Raw genomic sequence first — 24,079 nt, 5'->3', positions numbered from 1 at the left:
AAAGGTCCTAGGCACAAACAACCTCCCATGGGGAGTGTTAGATGGGGCATTCTCCTGTGCTTTAAGAATCTCATCTTCCAAAACGGAGTCCAATGCAGCAATCACAACACCTTCTTGTAAAATGCTCTCCTCCTCCTCAGCACCGACCATGAGAGAAAAACTGCGAGACAAAGCATCAGCTTTAACATTCTTGGTACCCGGGATGTAAGTAACGGAAAAATTAAACCGCGAAAAAAAAAGTGCCCACCTAGCCTGACGGGCATTCAAGTGTTTGGCAGCATCAAGATAGATCAGATTTTTATGGTCAGTGAAAACCTGAATGGGAAATTCAGCACCTTCCAAGAGATGACGCCAGTGTTCAAATGCGAGTTTAATAGCCAGCAATTCCCGATTACCAATATTGTAATTAAGTTCAGTCTCAGAAAATTTTTTTGAAAAAAAGGCACAGGGATGTACTCCATCCTTGTTTTCCTGAGACAACACCGCACCGACCCCCACAGAAGAAGCATCAACCTCAACCAAAAATGGCTTAGTCACATCAGGCTGCATAAGGATGGGGGCAGAGCTGAACCTCTCCTTTAGAAACACAAACGCTTCAATGGCCTCAGTAGTCTACTGAACCGTATTAGCACCTTTCCTGGTGAGATCGGTCAGTGGTTTAACAATAATAGAAAAATTTTTAATGAATTTTCTGTAATAATTGGCGAAACCCCAAAACCTCTGTATCGATTTCAAACCAATAGGCCTAGGCCATTCCTGCACAGCTTGAACTTTCACCGGGTCCATCTCAAAGCCCTCGCTGGAGATAATGTAGCCCAAAAAACTAATTCTCTGTACAGCGAACTCACATTTCTCTAGCTTAGCAAAAAGCGAATTGTCAATTAATAACTGTAATACCTCACGTACGCTCCGCCAATGAGACTCCAGATCAGGCGAATAAATCAAAATGTCATCCAAATGCACAACCACATTTTTGCCGATCAAAGGTCTAAGGATGTCATTAATAAGATTCTGAAAAAATGCTGGTGCATTGGTAAGACCAAAAGGCATAACCAGATTCTCAAAATGACCCACAGGAGTGTTAAAAGCAGTCTTCCATTCATCACCCTTCTTCATGCGCAACAAATTGTATGCCCCCCGGAGAACCACTTGGTCCCCACTAACTGGTTAAACAAATCAGGAATCAATGGCAGTGGGTAGGGATTACGTACAGTAATTTTATTAATCTCGCGAAAGTCCAGACAAGGACGTAAACCGCCGTCCTTTTTTTTAACAAAAAAAAATCCAACAGCCACAGGTGACTTAGAGGGTCTGATATGACTGGCGGCCAAGCTCGTCTGTATGTATTCCTCCAAAGCCTTTCTCTCAGGAATAGTAAGATTAAATATACGACTTTTAGGAAGAGTCGCTCCAGGGACAAATTCAATGGTACAATCATAGTCTCTATGGGGAGGCAAAATTTGCGACTCCTCCTCAGAAAAAACTTTCCAAAAATCCTGAATAGGTACAGGTAATTCCCCTTTATCCACAGCAGCAATGCGCCCGTTACAACACTTGTCATAACACTTAGGGCTCCAGGACTTAATTTCATTAGTAGACCAATCCAGTACAGGATTGTGCAATTTTAACCAGGGTAGCCCCAAAATTACTGGAGAAGGCAAATTATTTAATACTACCAAATCCAAATTTTCTTGGTGAATACCATTAATAGTGAGGGGGAAATTCATAAACCTTGTGAGTAACACATTTCAAGGGAGAGCCATCGACAGAAACCACGGCAATAGGGGATGACAAAGGTTTGGGTTTTAATTTAAGTTTTTCCAAGAATCCCCCATCAATCACATTCAGAGTAGAACCACAATCCACAAATACCCGAAATTCAATTAATTCTTCCTGAGCTGCAGTAGTAGCAGAAAGAAATACCCCCTTAGTGTTTAAACAGGCTATACGGGCGTAACTGACCTTTTTTTTTTCTTTGTTCATACGAAGCACACAGTTCTTAATGAAATGGTCAGATTTTCCGCAATAAAAGCACAAACCTTCAGAAAACCTGCGGTCTTTTTCCTGAGAGCAGGGTGACATCGCCCCAATCTCCATCGGCTCTCCAATGTCAGTACAGACCCTCTCAAGACTAGGAGCTGACATGGCAAAGGATTTACTCTCATTAACCCTTGCACGCAGTCTCCTGTCCACCCATATAGCTAATTGCATTGCCTCCTGCAAGTTTCCAGGTGTAGGATAAGCAATAAGCAGATCCTTAACCCTTTCACCTAGCCCAGCAAGAAACAAACTTTTCAGAGCTGAATCGTTCCACCCCACCTGAGCAGACCACCGACGGAAGTGAGTACAATAATTTTCCACATTACCTGATCCCTGTCTCAAACGTCTCAATTCCGTCTCAGCTGATGAGACACGATCAGGATCATCATACAACAACCCCAAAGCAGAAAAAAAACTATCCACTGATCTAAAACACGGATCACTAGGTTGGAGAGAAAAGGCCCATCCCTGAGGTTCTTTGCGCAAAAGTGACATTATGAACCCTATGCGCTGTGATTCATCACCAGAGGATCTGGGTCTCAAACGAAAATACAATAAACAAGCATTTTTAAAGGAAAAAAAATCTTGTTGTTCACAAAAAAATAAATCAGGCAATCGTACCTTTGGCTCCACAAAATGCGCTCCAGAACAGCTACTCACGTGTTGTTGGAGCTCGGCCACCTCCAGAGAGAGTCCCTGCAGGCGTTGAGCCAAATCCTGAACCGACACCATGATGGAAACTGGAGGTCTTTCCTTAGAGATATTTTTGGGCTGGACTTACTGTTATGATAGGCTACAAGCACTAAGGAAAGACAGGAGATCTGTCCCTACAATAGAACTAAGCTAGATCCCTACGATGTAACGGGGAACCTGATCCTGCGATCAGACCCGCTAAAGTCCTCAGCTAGTCGGAACGAAGACCTATAGATGTGACGGAGGGATCCCTACAAGAACTAGGGACTGGGAGAAAGATGGACACCTCCTAGCAGAAATTGTAGCAGTAAAAAGACAAACACACAACATAGAACATAAAGGTCAAAAGACCTAGCTAAACTGACTGAGAAAGGTAACAAAGCACCTGGCTAGCTTAAGAGTAGAAATTACAATGAAGTCCAGCATGGCCAGAAGGGCGGAGCAGGATTAAATAGGCAAAAAGGTCATGTGACCAGCAAAATAGAAAAAACCTAACAGGAGAGTTCTAACACTCAGGAACTGATCCTGCATTGTACTTGGCAGATGCCGGCTGTGTTAAGCAGCTAGCATCTTCCTCTAATAGCATTAAGCGGAGCTGAGCACTGTCCTCCACTGTTAACCCCTTAAGTGCCACTGTCAATCTCTAGGGTGGGTCGGAGTGCTAATGGTTTGCCATAGCAACCATGGCCATACTGATGGTGCCAGTGCTAGCCATAATAGAGCTCCAGTGAAGACCAGCTCGTGGGCTTCATAGGCTACTGTGATTACTGTGATACTATGGTACTGCAGTATGCAGAAAAAGCAATCAGATAACTGCAGGGTCAAGTCCCCTAAGGAGAGTGAAAAATAGAGGAAAAAAACAATTGTTTTTAAAAATATAAAAAAGATCCAAATTTGAATCACCCTCCTTCTCACAATTAAAAATAAAGAATGAAAAAAATATATATACATTTGGTATCGCTGAATCTTTAAAAGTATGATCTACAAAATTAAACAGTATGATGAAAACTGTAAATGCTCTGAAACATCAGAATTGTGATTTCTCTGTCACCGCAAATCCAACAAAAATGTAACAAAAGCAAGCTATCAAAACATTATATCTACCCCCAAAATGGTATCAATAGAAATGACAACTCTCCACAAGAAAAACAAGCTCACCCACAGCCTCATTGAGGCAAAAAATAAAAATGTTATGGCCTGGGTCTCGAAAAATGGCGACATAAATCAATTTCATTTTTTAACAAATATCTGAATTTTCACCACTTAATTAAAAATACCTAAGTTTAGTATTGTCATAACCATATTGACCCATAAAATCATATTGGCAGATCATTTGTACCATACAATGAAAGCCATAAAAACAAAAGCCAATGTGTTTTGTCATAACTTCCTCACACTTGGAATTTTTTTCCACTTTTTCAGTACAATCCATTAGCTGGTAAATGAATGGTGTCATTCAAAACTGCAACCTGTCCCAGAAAAAAAATACAAAGTCCTCATTTGGCTATGTCGATGTAAAAGTAAAAAAGGTATTGGGCCTATTTCAGCAAAGGTTTAACGCCAGTATTCTGATGTAAAAAGCTTAGAAAAGATGTATAGTTTTGGGGCATCAGGAGGCTGCTCTACAATCAAGCGACTTTTGGCGTTTTCATGCCATTTTTGCCCAAGCTCCAATAAAGTGGGTGGAACTGGGGTGGAACTACAAGGCAACCACCGCTTGTCACATTCTATGTCACAAATCTTACTCAAACATGGACTGGAGTAGGATTTGGGCGAGGCACATAAAGAGGTATGCGCCACTCGTCCGGCACTCCTGATCCATGAGGAGGCCTACACCTCTTCATGAATCAGAAGCGTCCGAGTCCAGCACATCTCCTCATCAAGACTGGCATGAACAATGCGGGTCTTGATGTATCGGACTCCTGGTGTTTGGAAGAAGGGAAGGAAAAAATTGAAAGCAGAAACATGGAAAATTGTCTCATCAGGAAGGATGAAGCGGTTAACAAAGAGCTATATTGCAAGGTTGCCAACTTGACTTTTTATTTTTTCTGGAGCACTTATAAAAAAATCACGGACAGACAATATTTTTCTGGACACATTGGAAAACCATAATAGATCGTTATGATTAGAAGTGATACTTGTCTCATATCAGAATGGGCTGTAGACATCAGCTGCATTCACTGTAAACTGTAAAATGATGATAATTACAGCAAAATAATCTGTATAAGTTTTTTAAACTTCAAAAAAATCACAGACGCCTTAAATTTTTATTTTGCGGACTGGGCAAAAAAAAGTTCCCTAATTTTACGGGCTGTCCTGGAATTTCTGGATGGTTGCCAACCCTGCTATATTGCTTAATATACTTGATGTAACATAATGTAATGTAGTAGAAAAAAAATATTTGAAAAGCTTATTTTTGTATAATAAATGTAAAATGTCATAGTTATCAGTAACATCATCATAAAAGAAGCTAAAAATTTCTGCTGAATTAATATACATTATTTCCAATCACATCATTTCTATGCCATGAACACACATTAAAGGGAACCTGTCAGCTGTTTCATGCCGCGGAAACTAAGGGCAGCATAAAATCTAGGCAGGTTCCCTCATTATAGAAAGTAATGTTTTAGTCTTAAAAGTCTACAGCATTGCTTGAAAATCAAGTCGGTACTAGGAGTCGAGGCCCTAGTATAGAAGTTTTGTCAGATTTGTTCCTTTAAAGATTTTTCAGAAAAGATATGCCTTGCAGTAAGAATAATAAAAATCTTTCCAAAGAAAGCCAAAGTAAATCGTAAATGAAATTTGTCAATTCCCTCGGCAACCAATCAGTTCAGCTTTTATTTTCCAAACTGACAAGGAAGTAACAAAAGCCAAACTCTGATCGGCTGATGTTGACATTAAATAGTAATTGTGTGGCAGAGATTTTTCTGGACCCCCTGCCTGTAATTTCATTAACAAACAATATTGCAATTCTCTCTTCAGCCATAAATGGCTGATAACAGGAAACAATAGACTGCATTCAACTTTGAAAAAGCTTAAATTAAATAGAATTGTCCCTCTGGAGAAGATTTCTGGATAGAGCTGTATATTGATTTGCACTACTATGGCATATAGATACAATAGGCAGTTTCATATTGTAATCTCCTATGCAGGCAGCCTCTTATTGCGCTCTCCTGAGCAAGAAGCTTCTTGGCGATCTCTCCTGGGCAAGCAGCTTCCTGCTGATCTCTCCTGGGCAAGCAGCTTCCTGCTGATCTCTCCTGGGCAAGCAGCTTCCTGCTGATCTCTCCTGGGCAAGCAGCTTCCTGCTGATCTCTCCTGGGCAAGCAGCTTCCTGCTGATCTCTCCTGGGCAAGCAGCTTCCTGCTGATCTCTACTGGCCAGGCAGCTTCCTGCCGCTCTCATCCTAGGCAGGCAGCGTCCTGCTGATCTCTCCTGGACAGGTTGCTTCCTGACAATCTCTACTGGCCAGGCAGCTTCCTGCCACTCTCTCCTGGGCAGGCAGCTTCCTGCCGATCTCTCCCGGGCAGGCAGCGCCCTGCCGATCTCTCTTGGGCAGGCAGCGTCCAGCCGATCTTTCCAGGGCAGGCAGCTTCCTGCCGATCTCTCCTGGGCAGGCAGCTTCCTGCCGCTCTCTCCAGGCCAGGCAGCTTACTGACAATCTCTCCTGGGCAGGCAGCATCCTGCCGATCTCTCTTGGACAGGCAGCATCATGCCGATCTCTCCAGGGCAGGCAGCTTCCTGCTGATCTCTCCTGGGCAGGCAGCTTCCTGCTGATCTCTCCTGGGCAGGCAGCTTCCTGCTGATCTCTCCTGGGCAGGCAGCTTCCTGCTGATCTCTCCTGGGCAGGCAGCTTCCTGCTGATCTCTCCTGGGCAGGCAGCTTCCTGCTGATCTCTCCTGGGCAGGCAGCTTCCTGCTGATCTCTCCTGGGCAGGCAGCTTCCTGCTGATCTCTCCTGGGCAGGCAGCTTCCTGACAATCTCTACTGGCCAGGCAGCTTCCTGCCGCTCTCTTCTGGCCAGGCAGCTTCCTGCAGCTCTCTCCAGGACAGGCAGCTTCCTGACGATCTCTACTGGCCAGGCTGCTTCCTGTCACTCTCTCCAGGGCAGGCAGCTTCCTGACAATCTCTACTGGCGAGGCAGCTTCCTGCTGCTCTCTCCTGGGCAGGCAGCTTCCTGCTGATCTCTCCTGGGCAGGCAATGTTTTCTCGATCTCTCCTGGGCAGGCAGAGTCCTGCTGATCTCTCCTGGCCAGGCAGTTTCCTGACGATCTCTCCTGGGCAGGCAGCTTCCTGACTATCTCTCCTGGGCAGGCAGCTTCCTGCCAATCTCTCCTGGGCAGGCAGCTTCCTGCCAATCTCTCCTGGGCAGGCAGCTTCCTGCCAATCTCTCCTTGGCAGGCAGCTTCCTGCCAATCTCTCCTGGGCAGGCAGCTTCCTGCCGATCTCTCCTGGGCAGGCAGCTTCCTGCTGATCTCTCCTGGGCAGGCAGCTTCCTGCTGATCTCTCCAGGACAGGCAGCTTACTGCTGATCTCTCCTGGGCAGGCAGCTTACTGCTGATCTCTCCTGGCAGGCAGCTTACTGCTGATCTCTCCTGGCAGTCAACTTCCTGTCGATCTCTACTGGGCAGGCAGCTTCCTGACGATCTCTACTGGGCAGGCAGCTTGCTGCCGCGCTCTCTTGGGCAGGCAGCGTCATGCCAATCTCTCCTGGGTAGGCAGCTTCCTGCTGATCTCTCCTGGGCAGGCAGCTTCTTATTTCACTCTCCTGTGCAGGAGAGTTGAGTGAACAGGAGAAAGCAATATAAGGCTGCCCATACAGAAGAGATCAGCAGGAGTCTGCCTGCCCAAAAGAAAGTAATATGATGCAGCCTGTACAATAATATGTATGTAGAAAAAACTATAGGGAACACAGGCTGCACTATTCATGATATTCCACTGGCAACAATGCCCTGTTGGGGACACCGGGCCATCCCAACTCCATGACTTTTTAACATGACCCGATACAAACAAACATAGCGACTCTTGAAAAAGACCAATGTTTGGGTCGAAACGTTGAGAAAGATCGATACCGTCTATTGTTCTATATTTACACTGTGGTGGACAATTCTTTAAAATTGCAATAAAAAACGAACATTATTTTCACTCACTTACGAGTGCGGATGATTATCTTTTAAATGTACAATAATATGTACAGCAACATGAGCCTGCCTGCAAAAGAGAGACCAATATTAGGCTTCCCGCACAGGGAGATTAATGTAAGGCTGCTTGAATAGGAAAATGTAATATGAAGCTTTCTGTCCAGAAAGAAGCAATAAGAGGTTGCCAACACAGGAGAGAGTAATATAAGACTGCCTGCACAGGAGAGGGTAATATAAGACTGTCTGCACAGGAGAGGGTAATATGTGATTGCCTGCACAGGAGAAGACATAGGAAAGGGCAATATGATGCTGCCTGCACAGGATAGGGCAATATGAGGCTGCCTGCCCAGGAAAAGGCAACATCAGGGTGCCTACATAAGATTGGGTAACATCAGGCACAGTTGAGAGTAATATGAGTCTACCTTCTCAGGAATGCCTATATAGAAGACAGCAATTTGATGCTGTTTGCACAGGACAAGCCAGTATGATGATGATGTCTACCCAGCAAGGAGCAATATGAGACTGAATGCACAAGAGACAGCAATATTAGGTTACCTGCACAGGATAGGACAATGTGAGGCTATCTACCCAGCAAGGAACAATAAAAGGCTGCCTACACAGAAGAGGGCAATATGGGGCTGCCTGCACAGGCGAGAACAACATGAGGCTATCTGCACAGGAGAGGGCAATATGAAGCTGTCTACCCAGCAAGAAGCAATATGAGGGTGTCTGCACAACAGAGGACAATGTAATACGAGGCTACCTGCACAGGAGACAGGGGCATAATGATCGTGGTTGCTGAGGGTGCGACTGTGACCAGGCCCGAGCGGGAGGGGGGCATGTCGACACCAGCGCCTATTGCACTTGGATGTGCATCCTCAGACACACATTCAGCTGAAATATAATGCGGCGCAGAGACCCACTGGCTCCCTGCACTGCAATACATACCGCTGTCCAATCAGAAGCAAGCAGCCGACGTCTGTTTGCCTGTCATGGGCTGTGCATGGCAGTAACATCATTCACGGCCCGTGGCGGGCACCCCGAAGTCAGCTACCGGCTTCTGTGCCGGCTATAGAACAGGACACTGCACACTGTGGGAGCAAGAAAAGATAAGAAGAATTGTTTGTTTTTTTTCAAAATGTGTTGGAGAGGAACGGAGAACATTATTACAGGAAGGGGGCCAGGATGGGGGACATTTTTATAGGATGGTGCTCAGGATGGGGGACATTAATATAGGATGGGGCTCAGGTTGGGGGACGTTATTACAGAATGGGGTCCAGGATGGGGGACATTATACCAGGAAGGGGCCCAGTATGGGGGACATTATACTAGGAAAGGGCCGATGAAGGGGAATATTATTAAAGGATGGGGGACATTATTAAATGAAGAGGTCAGGATGGGTGACATTATTTCAGGATGGGGGAAATTGTACCAGGAAGGGGCCCAGTATGGGGGACATTATTATAGTATGGAAGACATTATTAAATATAGGGGAGATGATGGGGACATTATTAAATAAAGGGGCCAGGCCCTTGTAGCATTCGTGATCCTGTAAAGACATGCATGTGCACCCATCATGTAATAATGTTAACATCCTGGCCCCTTCCTGTAATAATTTCCCCCATCCAAGGCCCCTTCCTAGTATAATGTCCACCATCCTGGGCATACATCTGACCAACATGCAGGTGGGGGCCCAGGTCCTAATTTTGCACCAGGTCCCATGAAACCCTAGTTACATCAGAGGACAATATGAAGCTGCCTGCACAGGGGATGAAATTAATAGGCTGTCTGCACAGGAGAGGAGAATACAAGGCAGCCTGCACAATATGAGGCTGTCTACCAGCAAGGAGCAATGTGAGGTGAGTATAATATGAGGCTGTCTGCACAGGAGAGAACATTATGAAGCTGCCTGCACAGGAGAGGACAATATGACGATACCTGCACAGCAGAGAACATTATGAGGCTGACTGTACAGGAGAGGACAATATGTTGCTAGCGGCACAGGAGAGGACATTATGATGCTACCTTCACAGGAGAGGACATTATAAAGCACAGAAGAGGACAGTATGAGGCTGCCTGCACAGGAGTGGACAATATGAAGCTACCTGCACAGGAGAGGACAATATGAGGCTGCCTGCACAGGAGAGGACAATATGAGGCTGCCTGCACAGGAGAGGACAATATGAGGCTGCCTGCACAGGAGAGGACAATATGATGCTACCTGCACAGGAGAGGACAATATGATGCTACCAGCACAGGAGAGGACAATATGATGCTACCTGCGCAGGAGAGGACAATATAAGGCTTCCTGCATAGGAGAGGACAATATGATGCTACCGGCACAGGAGAGGACAATACGCGGCTTCCTGCACAGGAGAGGACAATATGATGCTACCTGCACAGGAGAGAACAATATAAGGCTTCCTGCATAGGAGAGGACAATATGATGCTACCGGCACAGGAGAGGACATTATGATGCTACCTACACAGGAGAGGACATTATGAGGCTACCTGCACAGGAAAGGACAATATGAGGCTTCCTGCATAGGAGAGGACAATATGATGCTACCGGCACAGGAGAGGACATTATGATGCTACCTACACAGGAGAGGACATTATGAGGCTACCTGCACAGGAAAGGACAATATGAGGCTTCATGCACAATAAGTGGCTGTCACCAAGAACAGGCTTAGGATACATCCTGCACACAGCTAATAAACCAGGCAGGGGAACATCTGCCATAAAACATTCACGAGAACATACACACCATTACTTTGCGTGAACTTCACTGAAACTTGCAGGAACTTTTTGAATTGTTGTTCACTATATCAAGATACAGACATTATGCAAAATGCATTTTCACACCAGTTTCCTTATTTTAGATTACGCCAACAATTACACTGGAAAGATTTTTCTCATACATTGAAGTCTCACCATAAATACAAGTCACAAATCATGGAAGTTAGGTCTCCCACTGTTCACTAAAGCTGCCGTGTGCGAGTATTTCATTGATTCAGCCTCGAGAAGAGGACGGAGATTCCCCAGCTCATTATTTACTCTCACAAAAGCACGAAAACCTGAACATGTCATTAATAAGTAGTATTTACCTCTGTGTAGTGAGAGTCCGCACTACTGTTGACAGCAGCTGCCCGTCCTTTGCTGAAACTTGCATGACATACTGTGGCTGTCCATTCACAAGACTGCTACAATCCTCGACTGTCTTTCCGGAGGGAGCGGAGCTCGTGCAGTCTGGTAGGACCTCAGGCAGGTGACTGCAGCGGCTGGTTGTCATAGTGACAGACAGCAATTATAGTGCTAATAGCTTCCGTATACGTACTGGATTTCCATCTGTAAAAAAAAAAAACACACACACCTGTAAACGTCTCAGTTGGTAACAATTTGGCACGTGGAGAGCGTTTTATTAAACAGGTCTTGGTCGTTCTCTCCAGGAGATAAACAATAATCTTAAGGCCTAGTCTACACACAAACACGTATTGCCTGAGAGAGACGGCCGGCAGATAAAAAACAAACAATGCAGCATCCAACAACACACACCAGCAATAAAACACGACCATTGTCTCAGGAGAGGAAGCCGAGGGGTCACACACAGGAATCGCTGCACAGATGTTCGGTGGACGAGAAAAATAAAAGTGACGGTTTAAAAAACAAGTAAATCGCAGGAAAACAGACTTAACCCTTCTTATGCAGGCACCGACATGGCTCCTCTCAGCTCCAGCCACAGCGATGAATGCTCTGATGAGGTAGCAAGCGCTGGCTTTCGGGATAATCCGGAGCATTTCCTAGTGCAACCTAGGCCTCATTTCAATTCATGTCACACACAGGTGACTGGAAACTCTACTTACGGCTGTAAAAAATCAGTTTTCCACACGCCAGGGGCTGTGAGACTGCCTGACCATTAAGAGAGCTAAATGAATGTAAAAGGCTTAATGAATCTGCCTCACTTAATGCCAATTTGTGTTCTCTCTACATCAATTACCCCTGTCTGTCACAGGCTGAAGCACACTCAAATTTTGCATAGAATTAATTTTGATTATTTTTTAGGCTCATGCACCCGTGTGTAATACAGCTGTAATACTGCAGAATACAGCAGCGCACTGCGGCCCACAATGCCGGATGCATTGTTCCAGCCAGGACCCCCACCTTCATGTAACGTGCTGGGGCGCAAGAGACGAGTACCTCACCCATGGCTGAAGAGACGAGTACCTCACCCATGGCTGAAGAGACGAGTACCTCACCCATGGCTGAAGAGACGAGTACCTCACCCATGGCTGAAGAGACGAGTACCTCACCTATGGCTGAAGAGACGAGTACCTCACCTATGGCTGAAGAGACGAGTACCTCACCCATGGCTGAAGAGACGAGTACCTCACCCATGGCTGCTGCCCCGCGCCACATTATAGATACATGGCCCCCTATATTGTATGGTGTCATATTTTTTCTACATGATCTCCAAATAAACAAAATCTCTTTAAAGGGGCTCATTCATATAAATGGGTTTTTTTCGTCTGTGTGTTTTAAAAAAACAGATCACAGAGACACATAATATAAGTCAACACACTTTTTTTATGGGCCCATTTGCCCACTCGGATGAAAAAAAATCACTTGCATGTTAGTTTTTGGTCCAAGTTTTCAGATCAGACTTTGCCATTCATATCTATGGGCCCCCCAAAATATGTAATGCACATGAAAGCCTTTCATGTGCTAGCCATTTTTCATTCATCTGTTTCTTTTTTGTGGCTGCAAAATCACTGTGGTATGATATAAATGGAGCCCAACAGAAGATTTTTATACAGTAAGGTGCTATTCATAGCCCCATTAAAATGCATTAACACCAAGGTATACGCCTGCAAAGTCAAATATAGTCTGGTCCGAAAAGGCAAACTTTTTGGGGGGAGGGTTAGGGGGTGATATAAAAATGAATGAAAAGCAGTTTAAAATGATAAAATGTTATATTTTGCCATCTAGTTTTTTACAAGGAGGCTTTATTTCTAATCTGACATTGTCCAAGTTCTGTAGCGGACTTTGACTGGCAAACCAATGATATGTGGTTCACAGGATAACTCACTATTATATGGCACTATCAGACAGTGCGTGATTCTGCCAGCTGGTTAATGGCCTTGAACTCTGAAATAGAGTGGGCTCTGAATATCTGTAAAAGTAAAATTGAGCACCATTGTACAGGTGTGTATATAGACAATTTTATTACTGATTTTAAATGTATTAAGCCACTTTACACTCTCTTTTATATTCCTGGAAAACTCCATTAAAGAAGCACTCCTCCCATCAAAATTTTTATCCCCCTAATATAGTGCAATCATATTATATAAAACTGTGTACTTACAATTGCTCATTTTGCCCTTCTAATTCTTCTCTTTTCTATTAGGTCTATGACATCACGTGATTACAAACTGACTAGCTGAATCCTTCTAAGCTTCATGTAGAAACATGAGGTCAATTTTTCCTGTATGACTCATAAGTCACTGCAAAAGTCTCTAGCAGTGGGGAGAGCAGAGAACAGAGAAGAATTAGCTGGGTAGAAAGGCAAAATGAGCAATTGTAAGTACACAGTGCTGTATAATATGCTGATTGCAATATATTAAGCGGATAACAAATCTTGATGGGAGGAGTGCTTCTTTAAAGGGGTTATTTGGTGGAAACAAGTTGTCACATTTCCACAGGATAGGTGATAGCTTATTGATAAGGGGGGTCCGACCTTGCGGCAGTGCACAAGCTCGACCACAACTCTGTTCATTCCCTATCTGACTGCCGAGTACTGCACTCGGCTTATTTTAACAGGCCCACAGAGAATGAATCAAAGGGCTTGGGCACTGCCACTCCATTCTAACAGGGATAAAAGTACCCCATTCTGCCAATTAGTAAATAAGTGTATAAAGCGGCAGCAGTTTGATGAATATGGTGCCTGGATTTAACGCTATTTTTTAATGTACATTATTATAAAAACTGGCATAATTGCATTGACAAACATGTTCCGCCATGTTGAAAGCTATGTATGTCCATACGTAGTGCTTGTAGTTTAATATCTGTGAGTTCTGGTATACGTAAATGTTCTGTTAGGAGTCTGTCTGCGGTTAAATGGGATCTCAGTGGGAGTCTGCAACTCTGTTCAAGTTGGATTTGATATAGGTCACAGAGAGTGGAGAACGCGTCGTTTGATGTCTTATACCTTTGGAAAAGAAATTCACATATTCATGTATCGTGGGCTATAGAGTATCTATCACATCGGCAAGATAAAATTACTGTCATATAATGGATTGATGGTAATTATTAGTTCGCACACTCAGCTGATCATCTGCTCGAATGGCGTAAACACAAAGGGGTAATGAATTATAAAATCAGTGTATCAGGGAATCCCAAACTATGTCATACGTGCGGAGAAGCACTCAACATTAATAATAATGCATGAAGCCGCAGCTTGACTGCTGGGTGAGCTAGCACATTGTTGGCAGCGCAAGCATCAGGTTCCTATTACATTATGGCAGATAAAGACTGAAAATGAATGAATGTTGTTTTCTATTTTGTGGTTTATTAGGAAAGAATTTAATATGATTGATGCACATCTATTACAGCAGATTTACGGGGCACAACTCTTGCCCTGATCTCCTACCCTGCAGCAAAAATACAGGTTGTAGGCTTAGGTTTTCCTAACCATGTCCCAAGGATGGGAGTCAAGCTTTGCTTTTGTGAGACAAAAGTCACTTCCCCATATATATACATATATATATATATATATATTAGAAATAATCTGCTTTGTTATTGCAAGTCTCAGGCATCTCTGAATTCATTCTGATAGGACTAATCCAAAAGTCTATGAAATAATGCTGTGAGACTGATAATGGGAGTATTTATAGAGCAAAGTAATGCGATTTTAATTAGAACTGCATCATTGGGGCTGAGATGGCAGGTCTCTATTGGTCACTCTGAGATGATGCCATACTGATGGCGAAATCCCGCTGTCAAAGATTGACAGCGGGATTTCCATGGGTGGATCTCTGATCCACCAGTGGCTGTTAAAGGCACATAACAGGTGATTAAATCAGCTGTCAAGTGTGGGGAAATATGCAGGCTCAGCGTCGGAGCCCACATCAAAATCAGGGACACCACATATGACGTAAATATACGTCATATGTCGTGAAAAGGTTAAAGATGATAGCCCCATTTCATCAAAGCAGAAAACTGCTGTAAAACGCTTTGAAAAGCAAGGCTACACAAACATTTTACGACTTTTGGCTTTTTTACACTATTTTCGCCCAGCTCTGACAAAGTGGGCAGAACTGGGATGGGGTATTGTGACCCCCACTCATCAAATTCATGACAAGCGGTGACGTATCTTATGCTACAGATCTTACTCCAGTCCGCGACTGGAGTAAGGTTTGTGACGAGGCACGCGGAGGCGCACGCCACTTGTCAGACACTCTTGATTCATTAAGATTCGTGAACTTCTTAAAGAAGTTGGCCATAACTTTGTATTATGCCTCCAATGTATCCCCCCGGGGCCCATAAGTGTCTTTGTAATTACCTTCTGTTGCAGTTTCTGCCTGTGAGCGGCGCTATCAGTGGCCGCTCACAGGCATCACGTGACCCGCCGCTGGTGTCACGTCAAGTGAGGCGTGACATCAGTGACGCGGTCCCCATGGTGGATGCTGGGTGTTACATGTGGGGTAACACCCAGCAGCCCAGCAGCCACCGGTGGAACTGACTCGCCCCCTGGGCCTGCGTTGTGCGTGCACGTGTGTGCGGGGAATACCCGGAGCCGGATCGCTGGGGGTTGTAGTCTCCGTGGCGATGACCCGGTCCGTGCCCAGGGTGGTCAATTCAGTGGCAGTCTTTCTAGTATGATAATGGTCCGACTACGCCACCCGTGGATTGCGGTCAGTGCGGACCGCCGCTGCAAGGCAGACCGCTGGGGCTGATGGTGAATGCAGCTTAGGTAGTGTGACTCCCCACGGGAAGAGTGCAGCCCCAGGGCAGTGTAGTAGATGGTGGGAGTGATGGTGCGAGCGTCCCAGCACTAATAGTGCTGATACGGCGAGGAAGCACAGAGACTTGGGATTGCAGTTCAAATGCTTTACTCACAGTTCTTTATATTCTTAGTCACTTCGGTACCGGTAGTGACTGCCCAAGCCGTGCTGCGTCCACCAGGCAAGGGGCTCGGTCAACCCCCAGGTATCTCCGGAGTGTGGCACAGAACTCCCTTCTCTTCCATTCTCTGGCCGTGCCCCACCACTGACTCTACGTTTATCCGGCTGCCTCGGGCCTTCTCTTGGTATGCTGATTTCTGCGTCCCTGACCCTATGTGGTGTGCCTTCCTGGTAGGTGTAGTGAGGGGTCGCACCGAGATATAGTCACGACCGCCGGTCTTTGGCTGAGGATTAGTCGCCTCCACCAATTTGGGATCCGGTACCCTGTTCTGCCAACCCGTCACCCGCAATCTCCTGGGCCTATGGGGTTCCTTCTTCTCTCGTGTCTCTGGGCCTCTCTTAATGTTCTGTTCCTTGTTTCCTTTCTCTTCTGTTCCTGTTCTCTCTGCTGTTTCTGGCCTCCACTCCAGGCCTGTCTCGTGGAGCTGGGCCCAGACTGAGCCACAGCTCCCTGTCAGCCCTCTCTGGCGGAACTCCTCTCACTCCTCTCCTCTGACTGTCCTGTCTTCTTCTACTCTCAGAACTAAGATGGTGCCCAACTTATATACCTCCCTCTCTGTGTGAGCCCAGGTGACTAGCAACCAATGGGCTCCTACCTATGCCCAGAGACCCACCCCTATCTGCTCCTACACCACTGAGTTTTCCTTCCCCTCCCCACTCCAGCCAGGGACAGATGCTGTTGTGCCTGCACTTCTGTCTAGTGGGAGCACCGTTGAGCTGTCCCTCGGAAATGGGGTGTGTGTGTGACGCGCCCCTGGGCCTGCTGTGTCGCGCAGCGTCTCGCGCACGGGGGCTTACCCGGAACCGGATCAGATGAGGGTTATAGTCTCCGAGTGGCGGGGACCCGGTCCGTGCCCAGGGAGTCAGACTCAGTGTGTGGCAGTCTTGATAGATGTTATTTGAGTGTCGACTACGCCACCCGTTGATTTGCAGCTATGGAGCTGCCGCTGCAGGGCAGACCGCTGAGGCCGGTGTAGAATTGTGCAGCGTGATAGTATAACCCCCAACGGGAGGGGTATGGCCTCAGGGCAGCCGACGTGGAAGATGGGGGTAGCAGGAACCACTCAGAGACGGTGCGGTGTAATTCAGGGTCTTTACTGGTAACAACGATAGACCCTCCCGGAGTACTTGCTAGCGAACGGGGCCTGGTCAGTCCTTGAGCAGATGGGATCTCCCCTGGCCAGGCGGAGTTGTAGGCCTCCCAAACTGACTGTACTCTTCTGGCTACCTTGCTAGAAGCGGATATAAGTAGCCCACGTCCCTGAGTGTACTGTGTGGTGCTCACCCGTATGGCCGGTGACTCGGGGCCTTCTATTGGCTTCCGCTCCACGATGGCGGTGCTGGTCCCACACGTGTGACCGTGCCTTCGGGTTTCTGGGCCTGAGGACCTGAAATCCCCTGCCGGTCGGCTTCTGCTGCTGGGTAAGAGTTAGTCCCCACAGCCTCGGACGCCGGGTCCGGTAAGAAAGCTTCTCAGTCAGGGCGAGCTCTGCAGCTGCCAGCCCCTGACTCGTAGTAGTATTGCTCCCACTGAGCTCCAGCTGTTTCTTCCTATGACTGTCTCTTGTCTCTACTCTCCTTGACTCCTAACCCTGCTTCAGCCCCGGGTTTATATAGGGGAAGTTCTTCCCCTCCCAAGACTGGGCAGGAGGTGTGGCATGCACAGGATCCCTGACCAAAGGACCTCCCACCTGCTCTCAGACGTAATATCTCTATCACTGTGGCAACCAGACCCCTGGGGTGTCACATGTGGTGCATGCAGCTTACTGAGTCCTGGTCCACCCTCCATCCTTACCCGGAAGTGGAATATCACACCTCTGGTTTGAGGTGCAATACCCCTGTAGCAGCCGAGCCCTCGGGGTGCTACAGAACTAAGAAGACAGAGACCCCCGGCTGCATCATGACGTGACATCAGCGGATGTCAGCGCCGGCTGCAGCCGGGGGTCACGTGATGCCTGTGAGCAGCCAGTGATAGCGCCGCTCACAGGCAGTAACTGCAACATAAGGTATTTACAAAGACACTTATGGGCCCCAGGGGGATACATTGTGGGGGAATAATAAGTAGTGGACAACCCCTATAATGAATTAGGAGCATCAAGCTTCAACACGCACCCTCAATAAGATCGGCATTGTTCACGCCAGTCTTGATGAATCCGGTCAAATATCTTTTACTTTATAAGAAAGTCAGTTCTCCTACAACACCACTCTCTTCTGCTGTGCAAGATTTTGGGGTTGCATGGCATCGCAGAGAGTCACTATGGTTCTGTGCCACAGAGAAGTGACATTTTATGTGCTGCCATGTGTTGCTCTGTATTGCGTGCTACTTAGAAGATAGGACATGCTACATTTGATTTTTTTCTGTTGGATTTATATAGAATATGTTAAATCTATGCTCAGAAGTGTAAATAGCATATAGGATGGAATATATATACTGAATAATAAAAGTAAGTGTAAAAACAACCCCTAAAATCATGACTGTCCAACATACTATAGATTTACTGCAGAATAATTAGAGACATTCAATGTAACGCCAGAGAAAAACTATAGACGCAAAAGCAAAGAAACTCACATTTCAACAAAGGCATTCAATCAATGTCGTAATAGAAGCATAAAGTACCACTTGCAGCATCACACTTAGAAATCAGAGGCTGCATAGCTATTCATAAATCCACTTTGTGTCCATGAAACCAAATACTCCTTATCCTACGGACGCATGGTTCAGTAAGTTCAGGAAGCGATTCAATTCCTGAGCAAAAAAATTACATACATATATGTATATTCTTTCCTTATTCTTATATGTGTAAATCTAAAATTGTATATGTATGAAGAGTAAAATTTATTGGTTTCCTCTGGGTACTCCAGTTCCTGCCGCATTCCAAACATATATCATGCTTATCATTGTATTCCTATGAAATTGGCCATATGTGTGTGAAATAAGAAAAATAGATAGTGTTACTGGGCAGAAGGACTGATCTGATTAATCACAATGTATGTCGGCACTATATAATTGCTCTGAGATTTAGTCCTCTGGTGCCGCAGCTTTAAACCAGGCTTACATGCATCAATGTCATTTAAAGCTTCTGTGGCCCAATACAATATCTTCAGCACATACCTGTCAACTTTGGAGAAAAGACATAAGGAAGATACTGCAAATTTATATGTAACACATACCACCACAAACAGCATATAAATCCTGAATATTGGATTTGACCAGTTTCATGAGTCCATTAATTAATACAGATCCCCAAAACAACCCCCTAAACAGATGCTTAAAATTATACAGACCCCAGTCCAAATAAACAAATAAGGGTCCTGAGTCTGGCAGCACAGAATAACTATTAAAGCCAAGATCAGGCGCTCAGTGCACCGTGGCGTGGCTAAATATTTCAGTGCACCTTCCCATCGGCTTGCTTTCCATCTATCTTTTAGCCTTTTCTGGCTCTATAAACCCAGAGCTGTCTATCAAAAAAGAGGAGGGGGTGGAGATAGAGCGAAGGCAAGTAGGTGGAAAGGTGCGCTTAAATGTCTGGCCACGCCAAGGGTGCATCGTGCACTTTATGCTTGGTTTGAACAGTCGTTCTGTGCTGACAGACTCCCTTTAACTGATATAGACCAAAGTCCGCACTTCTCTCACAGAACAGACTGCCCTTAAATAAATCCCTCAGACCAGAATACCATAAACTAAGACTCTCAACAAAATTACCCATTAATATAGGTGTCCCAGACCAGAGTATAAAGATCTGAGATCAGATTGCCCCTTAATACAGCCCCCAAAGCAATCAACCCCTAAATACAGAACCAAAACTAAACTTCAAACACCAGACGAGACTAAACCCAAAATACAGATCCCAGAACATCCTACAGTATTTTAATACAAACCTTATACCATATTTACTAGTACCAGACATACAGATATTCACCTTTCACCAATCCTGCACTCTTTTTCATTCCCAAGTGCCGGTAATGACCATGTTTTGTGCTGTCTTTTCACAGAACACAGATGAGTACATTTGTCATTTGGGAGATGTATCTGTTCTTTCTGGGGTCTCACAGATCTCCAAGAGTTTTGTTAAAGGGGTTGTCCGGTCTCAGATGAATCATAGACAGATAGAATTAGAAGGGACCTCCAGGGTCATCGTGTCCAACCCCCTGCTCAATGCAAGATTCACTAAACCATCTCAGACAGATGTCTGTCCAGCTTCTGAAGACTTCCACTGAAGGAGAACTCACCACCTCTCGTGGCAGCCTGTTCCACTCATTGGTCACCCTCACTGTCAAAAAGTTTTTCTAATATCTAATCTATATCTTCTCCCATTCAGTTTCATTCCATTGCTTCTAGTCTTTCTTTGTGCAAATGAGAATAAAGATGATCCTTCTACAGTGTGACAGCCCTTGAGATATTTGTAGACAGCTATTAAGTCTCCTCACAGTAGACTTAATGAATGAATGAGTGCGTAGTCACTGTATGTGACTATAGACTGCTGAATCATGACAGTGTGCAATGCTATATTCCCTATGCGGGTTGATGGTCATGTGAACACATATATGCGAATGCATATATGTGATTTGCCAACTAGTCTCACACTGCTTCTATCAATAGATGAGAATTGAAAGAAGCCAAATGAGTTTAGTCGGCACGTGACAGCTAGAATGCAAACTGCAATACATGCTGTCACGTGTCTGACCACCTACACAGGGAATGCAGGAGAATCGTGACAGTGCACACGTCACACACTGTCACAATTCGACAGTCACATACAGTGACTGCAAACTGTTTTTTTAGACTGAAAAACCCTTTAAGTATGCTATAATAGGGCTCTCTCCTTACACTGTATAGTGAGGTTGCTTTTATGCGCTCTCAGTCACCATGTGCAACTGTTACAACTGCATGCCCCTGATTACTCAATCGAAAAAAATGGTTGTGCCTTTGACAACATTTAAGAGCAACTTTATTCATATATGGAAATGTTCCTACTTCTAGATTCATACCCTCTGAGCACTGATTTCGGATGGTATTATGCTTTTTAGGACAATAGCTTTATAGGTTTCAACAGTCATAACAGCTTTATACAGCGAAAAATATGTTCAAATCAGTTGTCAGTACCCTTCCCCAACTGATTTTGATAAAGAAAAAAACTTATCAAATGGTCGGTATGTCGTGACAATAATCTAAATAAAGCATCTCTGAGGCGTGAAAGTAGAGTCAATCAAATAATAAAGTTATTTAAAGGGAACCTGACAGCTGATACATACTTCATGATCCACAGGAAGCATGTATCAGACCGTGGCTGCATGACTTCAGCCATGCTGAGGTGTTTCAGATAAAATACTTTAAAAGCCAGCAGGGACTGAGCAGCACAGGAGACTAGTCAGGCAGCCAGATCCCCACCTGCTGCCGCTCGGGCTAGTCTCCTGTGCATCTTGGTTCCTCCCAGCCTTTCAGAGTTAAATAAACATGGCTGACATCATACAGCCAGTTTCTCATACATGCTGCCCGTGGATCGGCCAGAATGTATCAGCTGTTAGGTTCCAGATCTATTTTATAGATTAATATCAATGGGGGTTTAAGTGGCATATTAAGAAAGTGTCTACAAAAGACACCAAAAATATCTTTCTGACAAGTGCAAATATTTTTTGCTGTGTTAAAAATATTCCTCAAAATCTGGAAAAAAAATAAGATATCTGTTGTAAGCTTCAAAGGGAAGAGAAGTCTTATACTTAGAAAAGAAAAAGGAGACGGAGGAAGCACTTTCAAGCAATGGATGAAAAAGGCTTCTAATGGAAGCTGAAAAGTTGCAAGGGTGTGCTTTCTCCATTTACTCTTTCTATTATTCCAGCCCCATTATCATGTAGTTTTCAATAATTCTCCCTTTTTATTGCATTCGTGTTCTTATTTCTTGTTGTTCTTGCGCTGCTGGGCTTGTGTGTGTGTACAGCAGCCAATCTGAACAGACAGTGCTGTACTGTACGATATAAGGCAAAGACAAAACAGCAACTTAGGTCAGAGAGGAGACAGGAGGTAGACTACAAACCACCTAAAACAACCTTCAAATAAGGCAGCAAGGGTGAAGTTACTGACAATAACCGGGACCTAGTATGATAGAGTGAAATGTTGGCAAGCAGTACAGACTGAAGAAAATTCATAGCAGGTGAGTATTACCTTTCGATTCCTGACTTACATATATTTTTGAAAAAAGGTTCCTGTAGCGGGAACCTATAGAACTGAACTGCAGTCTGTGTATGGCAGTCTATTACCTATACAGTGGATGAATAGTTTACTGTAAATAGATTTCAAGCTTGCTGTGATTAGGAGCTCCTCTGACTATGATAATAATTCACAAATTGCTAGTTCCCCTGTAGGTATACTTAGGTATAGGTACAGAAGTTACCTGGACTTTGGAGGTTAACTGCCAAAGTGGATCTAGCCAAGTGTAACAGGTTTGATGTGTCCCACTTCCCCGACGCGCGTTTTGCCTCACTTGCTTCTTCCAACAATTTTTTGTCTGCAATTCACACATCCTATAGATGGTGAGCTGAAAAAACTCTTTATTTTATTGTGTGTATATAGGCTTCAGTGTGAGCTTTGTACAATGTATTGGACAAGCTTGTGGGTAAGAAAAAAAAAAGCATATACAACTGTATCTATGCGGCTTGGATCAAAAAATCTCAGATTTCATTTTTATAGCCTATCAATAACAAAAAAACGCATAAAAAGTATTTCTTCTATGTCATTATATAATGTATAGCTGACATGAAGGTTAATAGCAAGTGTGAATCATTATAATCTTTCACCAACCTAAGTAAAGAAGAGTAAATGCACTGAGAAAATCTTTCTATTAGTCTTTGGCACAATAAGAACATCGATCAAGAGCCAAATCTATGACAAAGTCTAAATACTCAATGGCTTTCTCGATACATCATGCGGTATGATCCTGGCCAGCTCCACAATGTCCTCACCATCACTTTATCATGTTGTTTGCTTTCCTGCTATTGTAGAAATGTTACTGTCACAAAGCGAAAAGTTAAAAGAACGTTCGGCATCTCGTTTCCCTGTAGGAAGGACACAATGCTGCTGCATTAGGGTTTATTCTCCCATGTACATGTTCCTGTTCTCTCTGCTGTTTCTGGCCTCCACTCCAGGCCTGTCTCGTGGAGCTGGGCCCAGACTGAGCCACAGCTCCCTGTCAGCCCTCTCTGGCGGAACTCCTCTCACTCCTCTCCTCTGACTGTCCTGTCTTCTTCTACTCTCAGAACTAAGATGGTGCCCAACTTATATACCTCCCTCTCTGTGTGAGCCCAGGTGACTAGCAACCAATGGGCTCCTACCTATGCCCAGAGACCCACCCCTATCTGCTCCTACACCACTGAGTTTTCCTTCCCCTCCCCACTCCAGCCAGGGACAGATGCTGTTGTGCCTGCACTTCTGTCTAGTGGGAGCACCGTTGAGCTGTCCCTCGGAAATGGGGTGTGTGTGTGACGCGCCCCTGGGCCTGCTGTGTCGCGCAGCGTCTCGCGCACGGGGGCTTACCCGGAACCGGATCAGATGAGGGTTATAGTCTCCGAGTGGCGGGGACCCGGTCCGTGCCCAGGGAGTCAGACTCAGTGTGTGGCAGTCTTGATAGATGTTATTTGAGTGTCGACTACGCCACCCGTTGATTTGCAGCTATGGAGCTGCCGCTGCAGGGCAGACCGCTGAGGCCGGTGTAGAATTGTGCAGCGTGATAGTATAACCCCCAACGGGAGGGGTATGGCCTCAGGGCAGCCGACGTGGAAGATGGGGGTAGCAGGAACCACTCAGAGACGGTGCGGTGTAATTCAGGGTCTTTACTGGTAACAACGATAGACCCTCCCGGAGTACTTGCTAGTGAACGGGGCCTGGTCAGTCCTTGAGCAGATGGGATCTCCCCTGGCCAGGCGGAGTTGTAGGCCTCCCAAACTGACTGTACTCTTCTGGCTACCTTGCTAGAAGCGGATATAAGTAGCCCACGTCCCTGAGTGTACTGTGTGGTGCTCACCCGTATGGCCG

The 24,079-nt window shown here is 45.3% G+C and overlaps 1 protein-coding gene across 3 annotated transcripts in view; it reads right to left on the bottom strand.

Annotated features, from left to right (window-relative positions):
- The window catches only part of MARCHF3 (membrane associated ring-CH-type finger 3), a 288,564-nt gene that overhangs the window by 118,257 nt on the left and 146,228 nt on the right, over positions 1-24,079 (bottom strand). For 2 of the 3 annotated variants that reach the window (XM_073676666.1, XM_073676651.1), the window contains exon 2: positions 10,981-11,221. In XM_073676666.1, coding sequence (XP_073532767.1) covers positions 10,981-11,165 — 185 coding nt within the window. In that variant the 5' untranslated portion in view covers positions 11,166-11,221. Of the gene's footprint in view, positions 1-10,980; positions 11,222-11,568; positions 11,653-24,079 lie in introns of those variants that run through there. The other variant, XM_073676657.1, reaches the window with a different exon arrangement.

The sequence above is a fragment of the Phyllobates terribilis genome, unplaced genomic scaffold, assembly GCF_046119375.1.
Source record: "Phyllobates terribilis strain yellow unplaced genomic scaffold, ASM4611937v1 Scaffold_1__5_contigs__length_1240528914, whole genome shotgun sequence".
NCBI lineage: Eukaryota > Metazoa > Chordata > Amphibia > Anura > Dendrobatidae > Phyllobates > Phyllobates terribilis.
This window is presented reverse-complemented; position numbering and strand designations above follow the sequence as displayed.